The sequence below is a fragment of the Acomys minous genome (genome assembly GCF_964271855.1).
Source record: "Acomys minous genome assembly, chromosome: 5".
NCBI lineage: Eukaryota > Metazoa > Chordata > Mammalia > Rodentia > Muridae > Acomys > Acomys minous.
The window spans coordinates 125,672,261-125,692,669 of NC_140494.1; the positions used below are offsets into that span (position 1 = coordinate 125,672,261).

Consider the following 20,409-nt stretch of genomic DNA (forward strand, 5'->3'; position numbering starts at 1 on the left):
CACTTGGTTCTCCTGTGTACCTGTCCTTGTAGCCGTGAGGCTCTACTGACTCACCTTCATCCTGCACTGAAATTCTTAGGTTAGTTGTCCCGATTTCAGTTTTTCTGATTTTCTTCTACATTAGAAGGTGGTCTTTCATTCTTACAAGTTTTTCTTTCTATATTTAAGTGTTGGCTCATTGAGTGACCTGGTTATAACCCATCCCCACAACTGTCACACCTCCTCCCCTTTCCATATTCAAAGAAACCTCATTTGGCTATCCATGCCATTGATGCCTAAATTTTAAATGTTATCTTCTATTAACTCACCACATCTCATACTTTTTTTTTTTTTTTTTTTTTGAGACGGGGTTTCTCTGTGTGGCCTTGGCTGTCCTGCACTAGCTGTGTAGACCAGGCTGGCCTTGAACTCACAGCGATCCACCTGTCTCTGCCTCCTGAGTGCTGGGGTTAAAGACAAGCACCATCACGCTCGGCTCACATCCCATACTTAGAGTATGTTAAAAAATAACATCCTCAGCCCCATCACATTCTGTTACTTCCCTAGTTTCCAGTTATTACTGAAGTGAAAAACCTTGGAGTCACCCTCGATTCCTATGTAACTATGTAAATGACTTGATTAGTCTCCGTGTCCCCTAAATGAACAATAAGCTCTTTATAGGCGTCGTATTCCTACTGCCTTGCACAGTAATGTATTACAGATCTGTTTACTTCCAAACACTGACCCAGCCTCCTTTCTGGTAGAAGCAGGGAGAGTTGGAGGAAGAGGATGAAAATCTCCCCATTCAAGAAGTCTCTTTTGATCCAGAGAAAGCTCAGTGTTGCATTGTGGAAAATGGACAGATTTTAACTCATGGCAGTGGAGGAAAAGGATATGGATTAGCATCAACTGGGGTAACCTCTGGGTGCTATCAATGGAAGGTAAGGAGAATTCTTAGTTGTTGTTTTCTACTTTCAGTTTTTAAAAAAGGCTGTTAATGGGGTAGAGCTCACAAAGCCTCAACCCTAGACAAAGAAAGAAAAAGAGGCCATGAATTTGAAAGAGAACAAGAGAGAGTATCAGATAGCTGGAGGGAGAAAAGGGAAGGGGGAAATGATGTAATTATATCATAACTCAAAAAAAAATATTTTAAAAGATTTTTGATCCCTTTTCTCTGGGTTCTTTAAAAAACAAAACCTTTGGAAAGACAGTTTTTGTGTGTAAATGATGCTCTGTCATGGTACTGTAAGTGGAGGCTGTAAAGAAGACACATGAACTCTGCTCTTTAGGTAACACGTTAGTCTAATTTTTTTTATGATGGTTTAAAAGCATGTGAAATAAAGGGGTCACCATTCCCCCATCAAATACGTCATGTTTTTGCCTGGGAAAGTGTTAGAGATGCAGCACCAAGGCTGTACTAAGTGAAGGCTTATCATTACCCTTTACATGGCCTGTCTTCATACTTTCGGGTCCCAGAGGGAAAGTGGGTAAGTGACATCAGTCTTCTTACTTAGAAAAACAAGGTAGGCACAGCAGAGCCAGCCTTATCACTTACGTGAGGTTGTTTTTGTTGTTGTTTTTAAATCAATGACCAATAGTTTACTGGTCAAGTTGCCGGGTGCCAGCCAAAGGCAGCTTACAAGCAGGACCCTCCCTACTGTACTCACTGCCTGCTCCTGCTCAGTCTGCTGCCTGGGTTCGTGGCCATCATGCTTTACAGTAAAACTGTCAGCAGGACCTCACACTGTAACAGTGATTTGACTTGTGCCACTTAGGTGTCTTAGACTTAGCTACTTACACTCATGTGACTTCATTCTTAAGTTTCTTGTTTTTTATTTTGTTTTGAGACAGAGTTTCACTATGTAGCCCTGGCTTGTCATGGAACCTTCCACTCTCCTGTCTGTTTATGTTTCTGTTGTGTTCTAAATGATTGGTTTAGTTGAGTTCCTTTTTTCGGGGGGGGGGGGCTATCTGAAGCAATCACGTAGAAGAATTTTGTATCTTTGTCTGTGTCTAGAAAATCAGAAGTAGGACCCTATCCTTGCTCTCTTTTAGTCAGGTTTGAAGGAGGCTCAGCGATCACAGCAGCTTTCAGGGCAGTACCCATTTTCCCCTTCCAGAAGGGAGAACCGTTAGGAATTGCTGTAATGTTTGATGCCCTCTCCACATCTCCTTAGACTCTGGACTTTTGTTTTCTCTGTGTTGTAAGGAACTTGGTGTATCCATTTAGTAATTATAACTTTATTTTTTTCATTTAATAAAAAAATTTTATGTATACCTTTTGTACAGAAGAATTGAGTGCAATAAGGACAAAAGAATTTCCACACAAAACTCTTTTTGTAAAGAATTTAAAAGAAAGGTTAGGGGATGGTCAGGACAAAAATCCCAACCTTTTCCCCCCAAAATAAGATTTAAAGGCCTGGAGAGATGGCTCAGAGGTTTAGAGCACTGTCTGCTCTCCCAGAGATCCTCATTTCAATTCACAGCAACCACGTGGTGGCTCACAACCATCTATAATGTGATATAATGCCTTCTTCTGGCCTACAGGTGTTACATGCAGGCAGAGCACTGTATACATAATAAATAAGTAAATCTTAAAAGAAAAACAAATTTAAAAACCTACCTGTTAGGGCTGGGCGCAGGGACACATGCCTGTAATTCCAGCACTTAGAGAGGCAGAGACAGACAGATCTCTGTGAGTTCGAGGCCAGCCTGATCTACAGAGTGAGTCCAGGACAGCCAAGGCTACACAGAGAAACCCTGTCTTGAAAAACAGACAAACAGAAAAACCTACCTGTTTGGGGGTTGGAAAGATGGCTCAGTGGTTAAGAGCAGTGTTGTTCATCAAGACTCTGGTTCAATTTCCAGTACCAACATGGCTGTGGGCTCTGATTTCTCTTCTGACATTTGTAAGCTCCTGAATGCACATGGTAATACACTCATACACAATATAAAATTACCTCTTTATCTTGATTATATATTCAGTAAATAGCCTTGAAAATACCAGTCTTTCAAAGATATCTGTGTGTCAGGAGAAAGGGTTATAGAATCAAATTAATCAAATCAAAACCAGAAAGCTGAATGAACACAGTGAGTCAGAAGCAACATCACAAGCTGGGGGTTTAGTCAGTACCTTAAAGAGTGGAGGGAGGGTGTGAGCTCCTGTAATCTTCCATCCTTTATGAATAAAGTGTTTACAGAGAGTAGTTGCAAATCTGTGTGTAGGAAGTTGAAGCTTTCTATGAATAATTTTCTAAAATACTCTCAGCATCATAATTAAATTGTAAGCTAAAATTGTGTAAATACTGTAGGTAACAAAAGTTATTCTTTATATTTATAAGATGAAGAATACATTTGCTTCATAAAATATTTATAAACTGATTAAATTATTTCACTTTTATGTTATTTCTTATGCTGAAAAGAAAGTTAATGTTTTTATAAACATGTAAATATTATTTATAAACATGTCTAAGTCTCAATGTAGTAATAGCACACTTTTTTTTTCAGTATTAATGAACATTGTCTTTTCTTTTTCTTTTTTCAGTTTTATATTGTGAAGGAAAATAGAGGTAATGAGGGCACATGTGTTGGAGTCTCTCGCTGGCCAGTACACGATTTTAATCACCGCACTACCTCAGACATGTGGCTTTATAGGGCTTACAGTGGAAACCTCTATCACAATGGAGAGCAGACTCTGACTCTGTCCAGCTTTACTCAAGGAGATTTCATTACCTGTGTGTTAGACATGGAAGCCAGGACCATTTCCTTTGGGAAAAATGGAGAGGTACTGAAACCTGTTCACTAACACTACTTTGTTTTCTTCAAATTCAGATTTAAATTCCACTCAAGTTATAGAGTACTAGTTATTTGGTGTATAGATTATTTACTTTCTTTTTTTTTTTTTTTTTTTAATACTTTCTGGTTTTGAAATTTTTTTAGTGCCAAACTTACAGAAAGGTGGTAAAGATCAAGTAAGATGTTTGAAACCAGCAAACAGTTTGGCATCACATATTCTAGGTAGCATTGCCTTGGGTGAAAGGACAGATGACATCTGGCTCCAGCAACCTTTGTTCTATCTCATAACCTTTGAATTTTAATGTGGTTACATAGTATCAGTTTTAAAAGCAACTTAAGTTTTCTTTGCTTCTTCTCTGTCACATTTTAGGAACCCAAATTAGCTTTTGAAGATGTGGATGCAGCAGAGCTGTACCCATGTGTGATGTTCTATAGCAGCAACCCCGGTGAGAAGGTAACAAACAGAAGCCCAACATGTGCTTAGGCATAGGGGTACTGGTTATATTAAATTAGTGTTATGTTAGCATGATATGGAGGTCTTAAAATAGTATGATATCTCTATCAATAAAGGTACCTGGCCCATGGAAGTCCTTCTTCTAGAAGGGTAAATGATTTTAGGAATTGTCCTTCACTCCATATTAAGGTACTGTAGTTGTATCTAGCAAACCAACTTGCAAACAGTGGCACTGTGAGAGTTCCAGGATATACTAGGAGTGGATACGGCCCGTTGGTAGTTATGGATGTGAGAAGAAGGCTAGAAGTACTCAACTGCTCAGTAAGATACCACTAACTGAATAATTAAAGCTGGTGTTAAGGTGGGGAAACTACCTTTCGTTCATGTAGGAGAGTTACAGACTTGAATGTGGTGAGAACAGTTTTAAGGGTATACAGTCTCACTGAAACCTTTTTGTTCTCTTTATCTAAATCCAAAGAAGAAACAAGTTTCTCTTTGATCTCCCTGTGCTTGTGGATAGTGGTGCTGTTTTCCCTTTCCTGTCCTTTCACTGGAGGGTGTAATGTAACTTAGGTCTGTTGTCAAGAATTTCTAGTGGAATTTTATACTAAAAAATTTTCAAGTTAAATTGTATATAATTTTCTTATAATATCTGCTTAGACTTAGCAGATATTAATCATTAAAGTTACCTACATTATTCATCTTGCACATAATTTATTATATAATTATATAATAAAATATGTTTATATTTATATATAATAGTTTTATATAAATTAATTTTATATATATATATATACACACACACACACACAATTTTAAAAAATTATAATCTAAGATTAGCCATTCATAAGACAGGACACTTCTTCTTGAACAGTAGCCAATAAATTGCAGGTAAAGTAGAGGCTGCTGAGTGCCTGATACCATCGTTTGCCCTGGTAATATTATTTTTGTTTGTTTGTTTTTCGAGACTGGGTTTCTCTATGTAGCCTTGGCCATCCTGGACTCACTTTTGTAGACCAGGCTGGCCTCGAACTCACAGTGATCTGCCTGCCTCTGCCTCCCGAGTGCTGGGATTAAAGCCGTGTGCCATCACGCCTGACTACACTGGTAATATTCTTTGTAGGAAAAAAAAAAAAGAAGTTAACTATTCACAGTGAGCCTAGTGCTGTTCTAGTAAGTGCTCTGTCTATATTCATCTTTAAAATAAGTGTAGATGATGGGCTCTACCATTAGTGTCCCTTTTTTTTTTTTTAAACCATGTTTAGGGAGATGAGACAGAACTTTTACACAGCCATATTTGTCTTGAACTCACAGAGAATCTGAGGTTCATCAGAAAAGTCCCCCAGACAGAATGAATATATTTCTGTTTAGAATCCTAAGACTGGGTGAATTCTCCAAGGTTTACAGATGTTGGAAAACAGCAAACCATGATGCTGAGCAGATGACATCAGAACCTACTTTATACTAAAGATCCTGCCAGGGCCCAAGTATGCTGTCAGAGGAAGACTGGCTTTGAACTCAGGGTCTTACAGGTGCTGCCGCTACGGGCGTGTGCCATCATACCAGCTTCCTCTTTTCATTGCTGTGTCCTTCTTGTAGTGTGTGTTTATCCTAGGACTATCCCAGTTGTGTAGTTTTATAACTTTACATTTGTGCCCTTAGAACAATATACAGTAGTTCCAAGACTCAGTATTATCAAGAGATTTGAGGATAATAGTTACTGTTTCTTGCAGAGGATAATAGTTACTGTTTATTTGGACTAAATTGAGTCAGCCACATATATCTTGCTCTTACCCATCCTTTGAATGGTTGTAATTGCTTTGGAACTTATAGGCTACAAGAGATTCAAATGGTAGGGTATTCTAAAGGACCGTGTTGCTGATCATCTCACTGTGCCTCTAACATTTCCTGCCTATTGTTGCTGGGGGTGATTTGATATGTTATAATACTCTAGTACTAGTTCAAATTATTATTCCATTTGCTTGAGCCTATATTAACAAATTGCTAAGGAGGCCTACTAATATGACTCGTATCCCACCTTCTCTTATGTAGGTGAAAATTTGTGATATGCAGATGCGTGGCACACCACGGGATTTACTTCCAGGAGACCCTATTTGCAGTCCAGTGGCAGCAGTGCTAGCTGAGGCCACTATTCAGCTTATCCGCATCCTTCACCGGACAGACCGTTGGACTTACTGCATTAACAAAAAGATGATGGAAAGGCTCCATAAAATTAAGATATGTATTAAAGAGTCAGGTCAGAAGCTTAAAAAAAGCCGCTCGGTTCAGAGCCGAGAGGAGAATGAAATGAGAGAGGAGAAAGAGACCAAAGAAGAAGAAAAAGGTAAACATAGTAGGCATGGTCTTGCTGACCTCTCAGAACCGCAGCTGAGGACCCTCTGCATAGAGGTGTGGCCCGTGCTAGCAGTGATAGGAGGCGTTGATGCTGGTCTTAGAGTTGGAGGCCGGTGTGTTCACAAGCAAACTGGGCGCCATGCCACGCTGCTGGGAGTGGTCAAAGAAGGCAGCACTTCTGCCAAGGTCCAGTGGGATGAAGCAGAAATTACCATCAGGTATGATGTTGAGTTATTCTTTTAGCAGATAAATATTTGATGGTGAATGGGCAATTGCCTGGACAGCAAGTAATAAATAATGTGCTGTAGGTGATAGGTGAAATGCTAGTTAACTTGTAAAAATGATTTTCTTTGTGGCTAGATATTACTATTTTGATTTATTAAGTAATGAGTGATTTATAAAGTCAGCTTTTAAATTTGGTCATGAACTGATAAGTTCAGTAGGCTTAACTGCTATTTTTTATTTGAGTTCTTGCTTTTTCGTGTAGGCGGGTATGTGTGACAGAGATCACACTTGGTCTTCTGCATGCTCAACACGTGATCTGTCACTGAACTATACCCCACCTTTCTCCTGTCTTTTGATCATTTCTATTATACACTTGAACATTAAAAAGCCAGCCAACAGCCCAGTGGTGGTGGCGCACACCTTTAATCCCAGCACTTGGGAGGCAGAGGCAGGTGGATCTCTGTGAATTTTAGGCCAGCCTGGTCTACAGTGCGAATTCCAGGACAGCCAGAGCTACACAGAGAGAAGCCCTGTCTCAACAAAACAAAACAGAACAAAACAAAAAAGCCAGCAGCTTATCTGTTGATGAGATTTTTAAGTTCAAAGGGCCCTGTAAACTGGGTGTGGTGGCACACGCCTTTAATCCCAGCCCTGGGGAGGCAGAGGCAGGAGGATCACTGTGAGTTCGAGGCCAGCCTGGTCTACAAAGCGAGTCCAGGACAGCCAAGGCTACACAGAGAAACCCTGTCTTGAAACACCCCTCCCCAAAATAAAATAAAATAAAGGCTCTGTAGTAGAAACATCTAAGTAGCTAACAAACATATGAAATCTGTCTTTTTTAAATTAAATTTTTATATTTTATTCATGTGGGTGTTCTGTCTGCATATGGCTGTGTGCCTTATGCCTGCAGCGGCTGGAAAAGGACACTGTATCCACTGGAACTAGAGTTAGAGACAGCTGTGAGCTTTCCATGTGCTTGCTGGGCACCAGACCCTGGTCTCCTACAGGAACAGCCAGTGCTCCTAACCACCAAGCTGCTCTCCAGTCCATGAGGACCCCCCCCCCCACTCCTTTGTTATGATTGAATGATGTAGCTTAAACTGGCCTGGAATGCACTATGTAGCCCAAGCTCCCCTTGTGTTAGTCTCCCAAGTGCAGGTGTGCACCCTTACCTCCAGCCCTACCTTCCTCAATGTACATTATTTTGAATAGTTATGAGAATAATCGACGTAAGCAAGATGCTTGAATGCATTTAAGTGCAGTTGTATGTATATAGTTTGAAATATAAACTTCATATATTCAAAATAATGTTAAATATTTCCATTAATAAAGGATCTCAGCTATGTGAGTATATAATTTTATCATTTGGAAATAAGGCTTTATTGATAATTATTATGTAACTATTGACTATATTAAATAATGCGATTCTTATATATTAATATGCCAAAACATTGTCTTAAAAAGAGTAATCCATAGTAGTTAATGAAAGTAGCACACACCTGTAATCCCAGCACTTGGCAGGCACAGGCGGGCAGATCTCTGTGAGTTTGAGGCCAGCCTGGTTTGTAAAACAAGTCAGGGTAGCCAAGGCTACACAGAGAAACCCTGTCTCGAATAACAAACAAACAAACAAACAAACAAAAGAAGTACTATTTTAGAACTAAATAAATGTGATAGACTCTCTTAGTTGAAAAAATATATATATATAATTTATATATAATTTTAGGCATTAATGGACTTTATTGTACACGCTCCATTTCACAATAAGCTAAGAAACCCAGTGACAACTTTACAAAACATATAAAAGTGTCTACCTTTGCTTTCATTCTTTGCTTTGTTTTCAGAGAAGATTTAATATCTTGTTAATGTGTTTATAATATACTAAAATACTTATATTAATACATGAAAAAGAAAAATGTGGCAAAGAGAAAAATGAAATTACAAAGATAGACAAAAACCAAGAAGTAGGCAATAAAAACAAAGCTTGAGTTATTTACAGGGCTTTTTATTATATTTTCTGTAATTAATATACTCAGTCTTCTGGAATTTGGTGCCAGATATCAGGAATGTGTGATCATATTCTTGCTTAAGCTGCAAGTTATGACTATCAGTTGGAGACTACAAAGTAAGATTTCTAAAGAGACAAAGTCTCCTATGAAGGAATTTACAAAGATCTACTACATATTCAACAAACTAGATTATGTAACTTTCCTACCCAATTTATATCAAACTACATCTGCCTTGCCTCCTATTTTGTAAATAAAGTTATACAGTCATGTTCTTTTGCTTGCTTAGTGTATCAGTGGTTGCTTTGGTACTGTCATTGCAGGGTTGAGTGATAGCAACAGAGCCCACATGCTCCTAAAGCTCTAAGATACTTAGACCTAGGTCCTCATGGGACGTTTGCTCACTCCACTGTGTATAGTGGTAAATAGCCTCATTTGAAAGCACTTGTGCATTTCATTATTGTTGCATTTAGCATCACAGCTCTTTCTTCATAATATTTTTTTCAATTTGTAATGATGTCAGTTTGTGTAAGTTATTCTCTGCATTATGTACATGGTACATCTTGTTTTGTCTATGTTATTTTCTGTACCTTCCTCCTGTCTTTCCCTCACTTGCTTTTCCTGTGTCATTCTGATCTTTATTAAAGCTTCCCAACTTTTTGGTCGCCTAGTGATACTCCACTGTATAACCTGGAACCCTGTGAACCACTGCTGTTTGATGTGGCGCGATTCCGAGGCCTGACAGCTTCTGTGCTGCTGGACCTAACATATCTGACAGGCATTCATGAAGATGTGGGGAAACAGAGCATCAAGCGACATGAAAAGAAACACCGTCATGAGTCTGAGGAAAAGGGGGACATTGAGCAGAAACCTGAGAGTGAATCCATTTTAGATGTACGAACAGGGTTAATGTCTGATGATGTCAAAAGTCAGGGTACCACAAGCTCCAAATCAGAAAATGAAATAGCTTCATTTTCTTTAGAACCAACACTGCCAGGTGTGGAATCCCAACATCAAGTAACAGAAGGAAAGAGAAAGAATCATGAACATACATCCAAAGCCCATGACATCGCCCAGTCAGAAATCAGAGCAGTCCAGCTTTCCTATCTCTACCTCGGTGCTATGAAGTCACTTAGTGCTCTTCTTGGTTGTAGTAAATACGCTGAACTCTTGCTGATTCCAAAAGTTCTAGCTGAAAATGGCCACAATTCAGACTGTGCAAGCTCTCCGGTTGTTCACGAGGACGTGGAGATGAGAGCCGCTCTACAGTTCCTGATGCGGCACATGGTGAAGCGAGCAGTTATGCGGTCCCCGATAAAGCGAGCATTGGGGTTAGCAGATCTGGAACGAGCTCAAGCTATGATTTACAAACTGGTGGTCCATGGGCTTTTGGAGGACCAATTTGGGGGCAAAGTTAAGCAAGGTATGTTATCTGATGAAATTATACTTACAACTGTCAAAAGTAATTTAATCCTGTAAGTGATTTGTCAATATATATATGTATATATATATGATTTATTTATTATGTATACAGTGCACATTAGATCACATTATAGATGGTGGTAAGCCGAAGCAATTTGTACATTGTTTACCTTTGTAAGATAAATGGTCATGTTTGTTACTTGTAGTTTTCTATTTTAAATCTACATAAACACTAGAATTTGATAACTTGCTAAATTTTAGAAATTTGAAATTAAAACAGATCTGGTGGTACATACTTTTAATTCCAGCACTAAGGAGACAGGCAGGGAGATCTCTGGGTTCAAGGTCAGCCTGATCCTACATAGTGAGTTCCAGGACTGCCAGAGTTATGTAGTGAGACCTTGTCTGCAAAAAACAAAAAGAAACAGACAAAAACACCTGATACTTAATTCATTCTTCAAAAGGTATCCAACTTTTTATTGATCTGATTCAAAACATATTCTTAAAACTTGTCAGAGATGTTTTTAATTTGTGCCGTTTCATTGACAGTGTATTGTGTGTAAAAAGACCTGCCTTTGCTTATCGTTATCTCCTCACTTTGGGAAATAGGATAAATTTTTTTTAAAAAATGAGATTCATTTAGAAGATATTTGTTGCTTACCTCTCTGGAACCTAGAAAATTTCTAGAGAGGCAGCAGTGAATAAAATGGTATTCTTTGCCTTCAAGAAGTGTGTGCTATCCTGGGAGAGAGGGCACAGGCCTGCAAGCCCAACATTTGGAAGGCAGGCGGGAGAATCGAGCTTCAGGGACATTCTTGACTACAAGTCAGTTGTGAGGCCTGGCTTAGCAACATGAGACCTTACCTAAAGGGACAGGTAGAAAAGAACTGGGGTGTGGGGGAGGGGGAGAAAGAGAAGATAAGGAAAAAGAGGGTTTATAGTTTCTTTATAGTTTCTGTTTTTCCCTTTCCTTTGCCTTCATTCTTACTACATTTTAGTTAAGATAGAACAGAGAGAGAGAGAGGTATATGGTGCATTTAAGTAGGCATGTCCCAAGTTCATTATTAAGGAATGTGGTCATTTAATAAACATAATAGAATTATCCATGGTTTTATAAATCTTTTTATGTGTATGGGTGTTTGGCCTGCATGTGTATCTGTGCATCACTTACGTGCTTGGTTCTTTCAGAAGCCAGAAGATAACGTTGGATCCCCTGTAACTAGAGTTCTAGATGGCTGTGCGCTGCCGTGGGTGCTAGGAGCTGAGCTAAGGGCATCGGGAGCATAGCCAGGCTCTTAACTACTGAGCCATCTTTGCAGCCCTAGAATTAGCTGGTTTTGTAATAACTGCTACTTTATTTTTGTTTGTTATTCCCTTACTGGAGAAGGAAAACTATAAATATGCTAAACATTTTCAGCATATACATGCTCTTCGAGGCATAGTCAGTGTGAAATTTCTGTCAAGGTTTTTATTCTTCTTGTATTGATATGCCCTTATCAGCACTGGAGGTAAGCATCAAAATCAAAATGCTGGGCAAATAGTTTAAATGTTTGGATATATTTAGATAACCCTGACTGAGTTTTAGAGGCCTCCCCACCCCTTTTGAGACAGGCTTGGTGAGATAGGTCAGGCTGGCTTTTAACTTGCAGGCCTTTTGCTTCAGCCCCTGAGTGCTTGGATTAAAGGAGTGTGTCTCCATATCCCACTTCTAATTTTTTTTAAGAGACTTCTCTAAAATCAGAGTAATTGCAAGGGCCTGTACAATAGTGAAAAAAGAGAGAAAGAGAGGGAGAGACAGAGAGAGAGAGAGAGGAAGAGAGAGAGACAGAGAGAGAGAGGAAGAGAGAGAGAGTGTGATTATGTATAGAAATGTTTGTTTGAAGCAGGGTTTCCCTGTAGTCTTGGCTGGCCTGGCTACATCGCCCAGGGTTTCCTTCTACTCAAGACAGTCTTCTTGCTTCCGCCTCCCAAAGTGCTGGGATTTCAGGTTTACATATCCAAACCTGCCTCTAGAAACCTTTAAAATCAAAGTTTCCAGTTTTGACGTTAGCTTTCTTTCAAAGGCCAGCCCTTACTATTTTCTTAACCTTTGATTTACAGAGATTGATGAGCAAGCTGAGGAAAGTGACCAAGCACAGCAAGCACAGACACCAGTTACCACCAGCCCATCAGCATCAAGCACGACTTCCTTCATGAGCAGCTCCCTTGAGGACACCACAACGGCCACTACTCCTGTCACTGACACAGAAACGGTGCCTGCATCTGAGTCTCCAGGAGTGATGCCTCTTAGTCTTCTCAGGTAGAGATGAAGTCTCATCACGCCGATGCTTGTGTTTCTTAAAGCACATTGCTTCTCTTACGCAGAGTGCGCCAAGTTTAGTCAGGTGTTGTAGAGCTGGAAAGAACCTGGGATCATGTAGCAAAAACCTATCTTAGTGAGAGCATAAGTGTGCACCACCATACTTGGCTTGGCTAAGCTTTTAGACTTGTTCTCTTCAGAAAGAAAATCAGTTGGTTCTTCCTGCGTTTTTGGGGGCGGGGGCATGTTGGGAGCATAGAATAATTTTTCTCAGGTTCTTTTCTTTTTGAACATATTTTTTAAACATTTATGTGGCGTGAGAACACATATCACAGTACATGTGTGGAGGTCAGAGGACAGCTTGGGGAGTTGGTGCTCTCCACCTTGCATAGGTTCAGGGATTGACTTTAGCTCATCATGTCTTGGGATGAGCTCATTCTCCTGTGAACCATCTCAGCAGCTCTATACTTTTCATTTTTATTCTGTGATCACACAAGTCTACTTTTCAAAGGAAAGAATGTGTCTTAAGGTGCTTCTTCAGCTATCTGTGTGTAGTAAGTTTGTGAATGCTATACAATATTTACATGTTTAAATTCCTTTTTGCTTAGTTTGTGACTTAAATACACACTGGGGAGGCTTTAGAGAGATCTTTATGGAGAGAACTGTTCACTGTGGCTTAAATGAAGTAAGGAAAGCAAACTAGCCTCCTTTTCCCTCCCCTCGCCGGCCTTCCTCTTGGGCAGATGGTCATTGTTCTTCCTGAACTAGACAGGAGAAGGGGAAGTCATCTCTGCCCTAGGTGATTCTCAAGCTCTGCTGTGTGTTGTCTCCCCACGTAGGAGGTGTTTGAGAGTGCTGAGACTGCATGCCCCAGTAAGTCAGATTTAGTAGGTCTATTGAGCCTATAGCTTACATTTTAATGACATTGTGTGTGTGTGTGTGTGTGTGTGTGTGTGTGTGTGTACGTGTGTGTGTACGTGTACTGTATATTTGGGGGAGGAGCACTTACACTGTTTATTAGCTCTCATTTGAGTCGTAATTCTAGGAGATGCTAATAAAACATTCTTATGTGTTTTTTTCTTTGGTTTGTTTTGTTTATTTTATTGAGACAGGGTGTAGCCCTGGCTGTCCTGGACTCACTTTGTAGACCAGGCTGGCCTCGAACTCACAGTGATCTGCCTGCCTCTGCCTCCCCAAGTGCTGAGATTAAAGGCGTGCGCCACCACACATGGCTATTCTTGTGGTTTTTAATGCCTCCTGCAGTTTTAGAATTTAAAAGTATCCACAGAGAATCTGTGACCTCTTCTCTCCTTTAAGGCTCTGACTAGTGTTGGCATAGGATTAAAGGGTCAAATCATGCCCCTTTGTTGCCATGGGTGCCCACCAGATGATTTCCTCTATTTCTTTCTTTAGTACTAGGAATTGAACTCAAAGTTAAAATCTTCCTTTTTTTTTTTTTTAAGTCTTTGTTTCTCTACTACTGGTTTGGACTTGATTGTACAACTATTTCCACAAAACTCATTAAGCCTACTGCTCCCTCTGTGTGCCATGGTTGATTGAGTAAACAGTGTTCTTCTGAAGTGAGACACCTCCTTGTTGCTGAGACTAAAGTTTGGTAGTAGAGCACTTGCCTGGCATGTGCTAGTGACCCTACATTTACTCTCCAGCACTACAGAAAAGAAAAAGCTCCTAGTTTGGGGAGACAGAGGTAGACTTGCTTCTCTCATCAGTGCCTCCTTCTCATTGTGAGAGGGAGTTCCTGTCCTCTGCCTGTCATTCAAATGCTGTTCACACCACCATTTTAAATTAGTAAGAAAATGAGGCTTTTTAATTTATTTTTTATTAATTTTTAGTTAGTTAATTTATTTTTCTCTTTTGGTTTTTCAAGGCAGGGTTTCTCAGTGTGGTTGGCTGTTCTAGATTCTCACTGTAGACCAGACTGGCCTTGAACTCAGAGAGATCTGCCTGCCTCTCTCTCCCAGAGAGGTGCGCCACTACACCCAGCACACACATTATTTTTCAATTGTGCTGAGTAACTAGACACTTAGCCTTTTTAAAACTTTTGTTAATTTTATAGTTGGTGGGTTTATATTGAAAATAACATGAAGTTTCCTATTTATTTTTGTTTTTGAGACAGGGGCTCATGTATCCTAGGCCACCCTTGAACTCTTGCCTCCACTTCCTAATTGCTGGGATTATAGTATATGTCACCACACCAGGTTTGTACAGGGCTGGAGAGTGAACCCAGGGTTTGTACATGCTAGGCAAATACTCTACCACAGGAGCCACATCTCTAGTATACATTTCTTGTCCTTAAAATTCTTCTTTAGTTTCCTGACTACTATATTCAAACCAAAATACCATTGTCACCTCAATACTACAGTAGAAGAAAAACACAGTAAAGACAAAGACTGCTGGTTTCTTTTTGTAGTTTTGTATCATTTCCCAATATGTTGCTGATGTTTTTCTAGGATAATCATATTACTTTTATAGTTAAGAGTATTCGATGACATAATTACTTTTAATACTGAAGAATCTTTCTCTCATCGCTCTGTATTAATCATATTAATTAATAAGAATATTTTATTTTATAATTTTAAAATATATTTATTAATAAGATTTAATTAATTAATTAATTAATTAAATTATGGCTAACTTGTGCTATCTTCTAGGTTGAAGTCTCTTCTTTGAGGCTCCAGTCATTTTGTTTTGTTTTGTTGCTAACCATTGGTTATTTTCTTAAAGGCAAATGTTCTCTAGTTATCCAACCACCACTGTACTTCCTACACGGCGTGCGCAGACTCCTCCAATATCGTCATTACCAACCTCTCCTTCTGATGAAGTGGGAAGGAGGCAGAGTTTAACGTCTCCTGATTCCCAGTCTACACGGCCAGCTAACCGCACAGGTGAGCTTGCTGCCCTGTACTACAGCACCCGAACCTCTTTGCATTCTAGATATATGGATCTTATCATCATTGTCTTTTCTTAATTCAAGATAAAGAAGTAATTTAATGAAAGAGAACTATACTCTCAAACTGAGTGCTTCCTATGTTTTGAATTGTAGATTAAACTATGGCCATTCAGTGAGAAGTAACGTGTATCAATCACATATGCACTTCCTTCTTTCCTAAAAGGCCAATCTTTAGTGTTATAAAGCTCTTTCATAGCATAGCTTCATTCATAACCCACACAATTGTAATGTATCACAAGGAAACATCAGAGGAACCCCAAATTGAGAGGCTTTATACAAAATAACTAGGCCATGATATTTCATGTATCATTATTAGTGACCAGCAACTCAGGAAGCTGAGACAGAAGGATCACAAATTCAGGATCATTCTGAACAGCTCAATGAGACCTTGTCTCAAAATATAAAGTAAAAATAGAGTGGGAGAGTGCTTGCCTAGCATGTTTAAGGCACTGAGTTCAATCCTCAGTACTGGGAGAAGCAAGCCAAAGAGATTAAGGATATCAAAGACACTTGACAATCAGATAAAATGCACAGATGATGCTAGATAGTTGGCTATAAAGAGCATTACTAGCATATGTTTAACACTAGACTAGGAGCTGGATTAAATATTGACATTGCTAATCTCCAAACTCTGGCTGTGTTTGTAGGCATTACCTATTCAGAGAAGCGAGAGCATCTGCTTTGCTGTTAATTCTGCAGTAGTTCAGGAGAAAAAGATTTCTTTGTGCTCTTGCAAATTTTTGTACATTTAAGTTTTTATTATGAGCAGATTTACTACTTATCTGTACAACAGCCTTATATTGCTGTAAGAAGTTTAGCCACAATTATATTTTTAAACAAGCAAGCAAGCATTAAAAAAAAAAAACCTTCTATTGCACTTGCCTTAAAAATCTGCCTCCACCCCAATGCTTATTTATCATATTTAACAGTAATTCTAGGAAATTGCAGTCAAATAGTTACTATGTGCGCTTTGCTTGTGGTGTGTAGTGTTTAAACCTACTTTGCTCTTTCTCCGCCTCAGCCTTGTCAGACCCCAGCAGCAGACTCTCTACCTCTCCTCCTCCCCCCGCAATTGCAGTGCCCTTGCTGGAAATGGGCTTCTCTCTCCGACAAATTGCAAAAGCCATGGAAGCTACAGGTAAGATACATTTTATATTTCAGTATATGTAGATGCAAGAAATCCTAAATGTTATTGAAAGAAGCATTTTTAAAGAGGTCATAACTCTCGTTAAGATTTTTGAAAGACATTTTTAGTTGTATATGAGTGCGTGTGTGCATGCGTGTACATGTGAATGCAGGTGCCTGTGGAGGCCAGAAGACGGCACCAGATCCCTGGAACTGGGCTTAGAGTTGGTTGTGAGATGTCTGACGTGGGTATTAGGAATGGAACTTGCATCCTCTGGAAGAGCAGCAGGTGCTCTTAACTGTTGAGTTATTTCTCAGCCCCTCTTCTTAAGAATTTAAACAGCAAATCTATTATAAAATCATCGGAACAAACACTCTTAATAACATAAGACATTGATTACTTTATCAAAATCCAGTGTCAGACACTGTTTCTCCTGTGCAGGTGCTCGAGGAGAGGCCGATGCCCAGAATATCACTGTTCTCGCTATGTGGATGATAGAGCACCCTGGGCACGAGGATGAGGAGGAGCCCCAGCCGAGCAGCACAGCGGACTCCAGACATGGGGCAGCAGCTCTGGGCAGTGGTGGGAAGTCAAATGACCCTTGTTACTTGCAGTCACCAGGAGATATACCATCAGCTGATGCTGCTGAAATGGAGGAAGGCTTTAGTGAAAAGTAAATCTAGGTTTTTTTATTTCTGTCTCCTGTGTCATAAGTAGTGCCTCTAAAGCCTCATTCCTTTCCCATCATAAATGCTTCTACTGCTGTGTAAATTTGATGATAGTAATTGGCATTTTAGTTATCAGCTTATGAATTTTTTAATATTAGAAATTGATTTCTCACTGAAAGGTATGTCAGTGCTAGAGTGCTTGCATAGTCCTGAGTTTAGTCCTTAGCCCTGTCAGAAAAGCCCCAAACAGATTTGGTGGAATAGACTTTTTTGTCTCGTTTTAATTAAATTCATGTTTTCATTTATTTTAACATTTTCCTTAGTGCTGGGGTCAAATCCAGAGTAATGTGAGTCCTGAGATAGCTAGGTACATTACCAAATCCTATAGTTTCACTATCTAATATTATTTGTTCCTTTTTATCTTAAGCTGTGAAAAGATTTCTGGAGTATATGTACCTTATAATGATATATAATACAATATCTTAAAATTTCTTACCATCACTTCCTTGTACACTTTTCATGACTATATTCTCTTTCTCTTTTATTTTAAAATTTTTATTTTATGTATATAAATATTTTGCCTTCATGTATGTACCACATTCATTCCTATTGCCTATAGAAGCCAGAAAAGGATAGGTGAACCAAGGCTTATTTCTTATATAACATGTAAACTTTTTATGAATTCCACAAATATCTTTATAATTTAATTTGAAGTATCGGTTTCCCCTTGGCACAGATTCTCAGTCATTTCATATACTGAGTATTTAATAATTTAGGATTTAGTTTGAAATATTTTTAAATTTTGGTTTTTTGTTTGTTTTTGCTGTGGGGTTTGGGATGATATTCCTGGCTTCACACTCTAGGCAAAGCTCTAGCCGTTTCTGATCCTACTTGATTTTTACATGAGTTAAACATCATTTTACTGTTGGCAGAATTCAAAATCAGATAAAATTGATGCCCAAGAAACAGTGTATGGCATACCTAAAATTAAAGAGTTTCAAAAAGGATGAAAATGTTTCAATGTTTTGTCATAGGCTGAAGGGGACAGCTCAGTGGTAGATGCTTATAGTGCCCCGAGACCCCAGTTTTAATCCCCAGCAACTGTCCTCCACTAAAAATACTTTATTCAAATCACATCTAGTTCCTCATTAGATACTGCCAATATTTAAAAAAAAAAAAGGATATTTTTATAGCCAAAGACATTGAGAATGACAAAGCAAACAAACAAAAACAATTCTAAATATGTTATGATGGTATTCTATAAAATGTCTTAATTTTAATTTTAAAAGTTTGAAGCCTTAAAAACCTGTTTAAGTTCCCAGCACTCAGGAAGCAAAGGCAGGCGCATCTCTGTGAGTTCGAGGCCAGCTTAGCTAGGCCTAGTACACAGAGAAACTCTGTCTTGAAAAAACCAAAAACCAAACCAAAACCTGCATAAAGGATGAGAGATCAGTTGGTAAAGTATTTGTGACCTGAGTTTGATTTCCAAAACCCTTTAAAAAACAAAACCCAGGCATGGCCAAGTATAGTGGTACACACCTTTAATCCCTGCAGAAGGAGGTGCATCTCTGTGAGCTTAAGGCCAGCCTGGTCTATACATAGCAATTTTCAGGCTTTCCGGAGCTAACTATATAGTGAGACTTTGTCACAAAACTTGCTCGCACGCACACACACACTACCACTGCCACCATCCTCAGGATAGGTAGAGATGTGTGGATCCTCAGGATTCACTAGCCAACCAGCCAGCCTAGCTTCCTTGGTTAATTCCAGTAAGAGACCCTGTCTCAGCGGGGGGAACCAGAACAGTAGCTAAAAAACAACACCAAGTCATCCCTCTGACTTACACACACATGCTCTCGGACATTCCCTTGCACCCACCTACATTTACACACACACACACACACACAAACACGCATGCACGCACGTGCACACAGGCACACACGCACACAAACTATTTTATTCTTAGTGGTATTTCGAGAAAAAGGTAAAAAAAGAAAAGGTACAAACAAGCATATACTTCTGTTTTCTTTTCATGAGAGCTTTAAAAAAATTGTGTTGCCTTCACATTTGCTTTTGTAGCCCTGATAATCTGGATCATACAGAGAATGCAGCTTCTGGAAGTGGACCACCAGCTAGAGGTCGTTCCACAGTAACAAGAAGGCACAAGTTTGACTTAGCAGCTCGCACATTGCTAGCAAGAGCAGGTAATTATTTTCCACATCCCTCTCTTGGTAAAAGATCTCATTTAAAAATCATTAGAGAAGCAGCACTAAAGAAGATACAAACTAAACAATAAGTGAACTAATAATGCCACGACTCAATGAGCAGCAGTTGGCATATAATTTTGTACTCTGTATAATATCACTAATAATCACAGCATGTATTCATAGGTTCGTCTTTAAATTGCCTCTAGGCATCTACTTGTAGATTTGGAAAGATTTTGTAGCTGCTCTCTGTCTTTAGTTACAATTTGAGAAGTGATGGTGTATATTTAATGTTTAACATCAGTGGTCAGAAGCTTCTGGGAGAGGCATTGTCTCTGGGTTTTCTGCTATACTCTGGACTTCATAGCCTCACGACTAGGCCTTAGAGAGGCAAGAACAAATTTTTTCAATAGACTAGTAAATTCTAGGATTGATTTAGAGGCATAGAATATATTTTCCTTTTGTTCTGTAGTTTTTATAATACTGGTAATTGAACCCAGAGCCTTACACATTCTAGGTAAACACTTCAGCACAGAACTATATCTCTACTCCATTATTTCATCATCATCATTACCAGTCATCCTCACAGTGCAAGGGATCACACCCAGGACTTACGCATGCTAGGCAGGTATTCTCCCACTAAGCTATGTCCCTGGCCACAGGGAAATATATTTTCCATGCTGGAAACTACATTATTTGTTGTTAAAAAAGAATTATATTATTAAAATATTACAACATCAGTAGTGATTCAGTCACTTATGGGAACCATGAGAAAGAAATTTGAGATTTGCTTAGAAAATATAGGCTATGCAAGAGAGGCTGAATTTTATAGTGTGAAACTTTGCCCCTTGAGCTACTGGTTCCCTGGGAAGCTGAATTTTAAAAAATGAACCTGGAAAAGTAAT

General features: G+C 39.1%; 1 protein-coding gene across 7 annotated transcripts in view; it reads left to right on the forward strand.

Annotated features, from left to right (window-relative positions):
• The window catches only part of HERC1 (HECT and RLD domain containing E3 ubiquitin protein ligase family member 1), a 167,834-nt gene that overhangs the window by 101,129 nt on the left and 46,296 nt on the right, over window positions 1–20,409 (forward strand). For 5 of the 7 annotated variants that reach the window (XM_084781185.1, XM_084781191.1, XM_084781188.1 and 2 more), the window contains exons 34-43: window positions 744–920; window positions 3,524–3,763; window positions 4,145–4,228; window positions 6,281–6,801; window positions 9,462–10,237; window positions 12,337–12,535; window positions 15,281–15,441; window positions 16,528–16,644; window positions 17,074–17,305; window positions 19,380–19,504. In XM_084781185.1, the coding sequence (XP_084637311.1) occupies window positions 744–920; window positions 3,524–3,763; window positions 4,145–4,228; window positions 6,281–6,801; window positions 9,462–10,237; window positions 12,337–12,535; window positions 15,281–15,441; window positions 16,528–16,644; window positions 17,074–17,305; window positions 19,380–19,504 (2,632 nt within the window). The remainder of the gene's footprint in view (window positions 1–743; window positions 921–3,523; window positions 3,764–4,144; window positions 4,229–6,280; window positions 6,802–9,461; window positions 10,238–12,336; window positions 12,536–15,280; window positions 15,442–16,527; window positions 16,645–17,073; window positions 17,306–19,379; window positions 19,505–20,409) is intronic. The other 2 variants (XM_084781190.1, XM_084781187.1) reach the window with 2 other exon arrangements.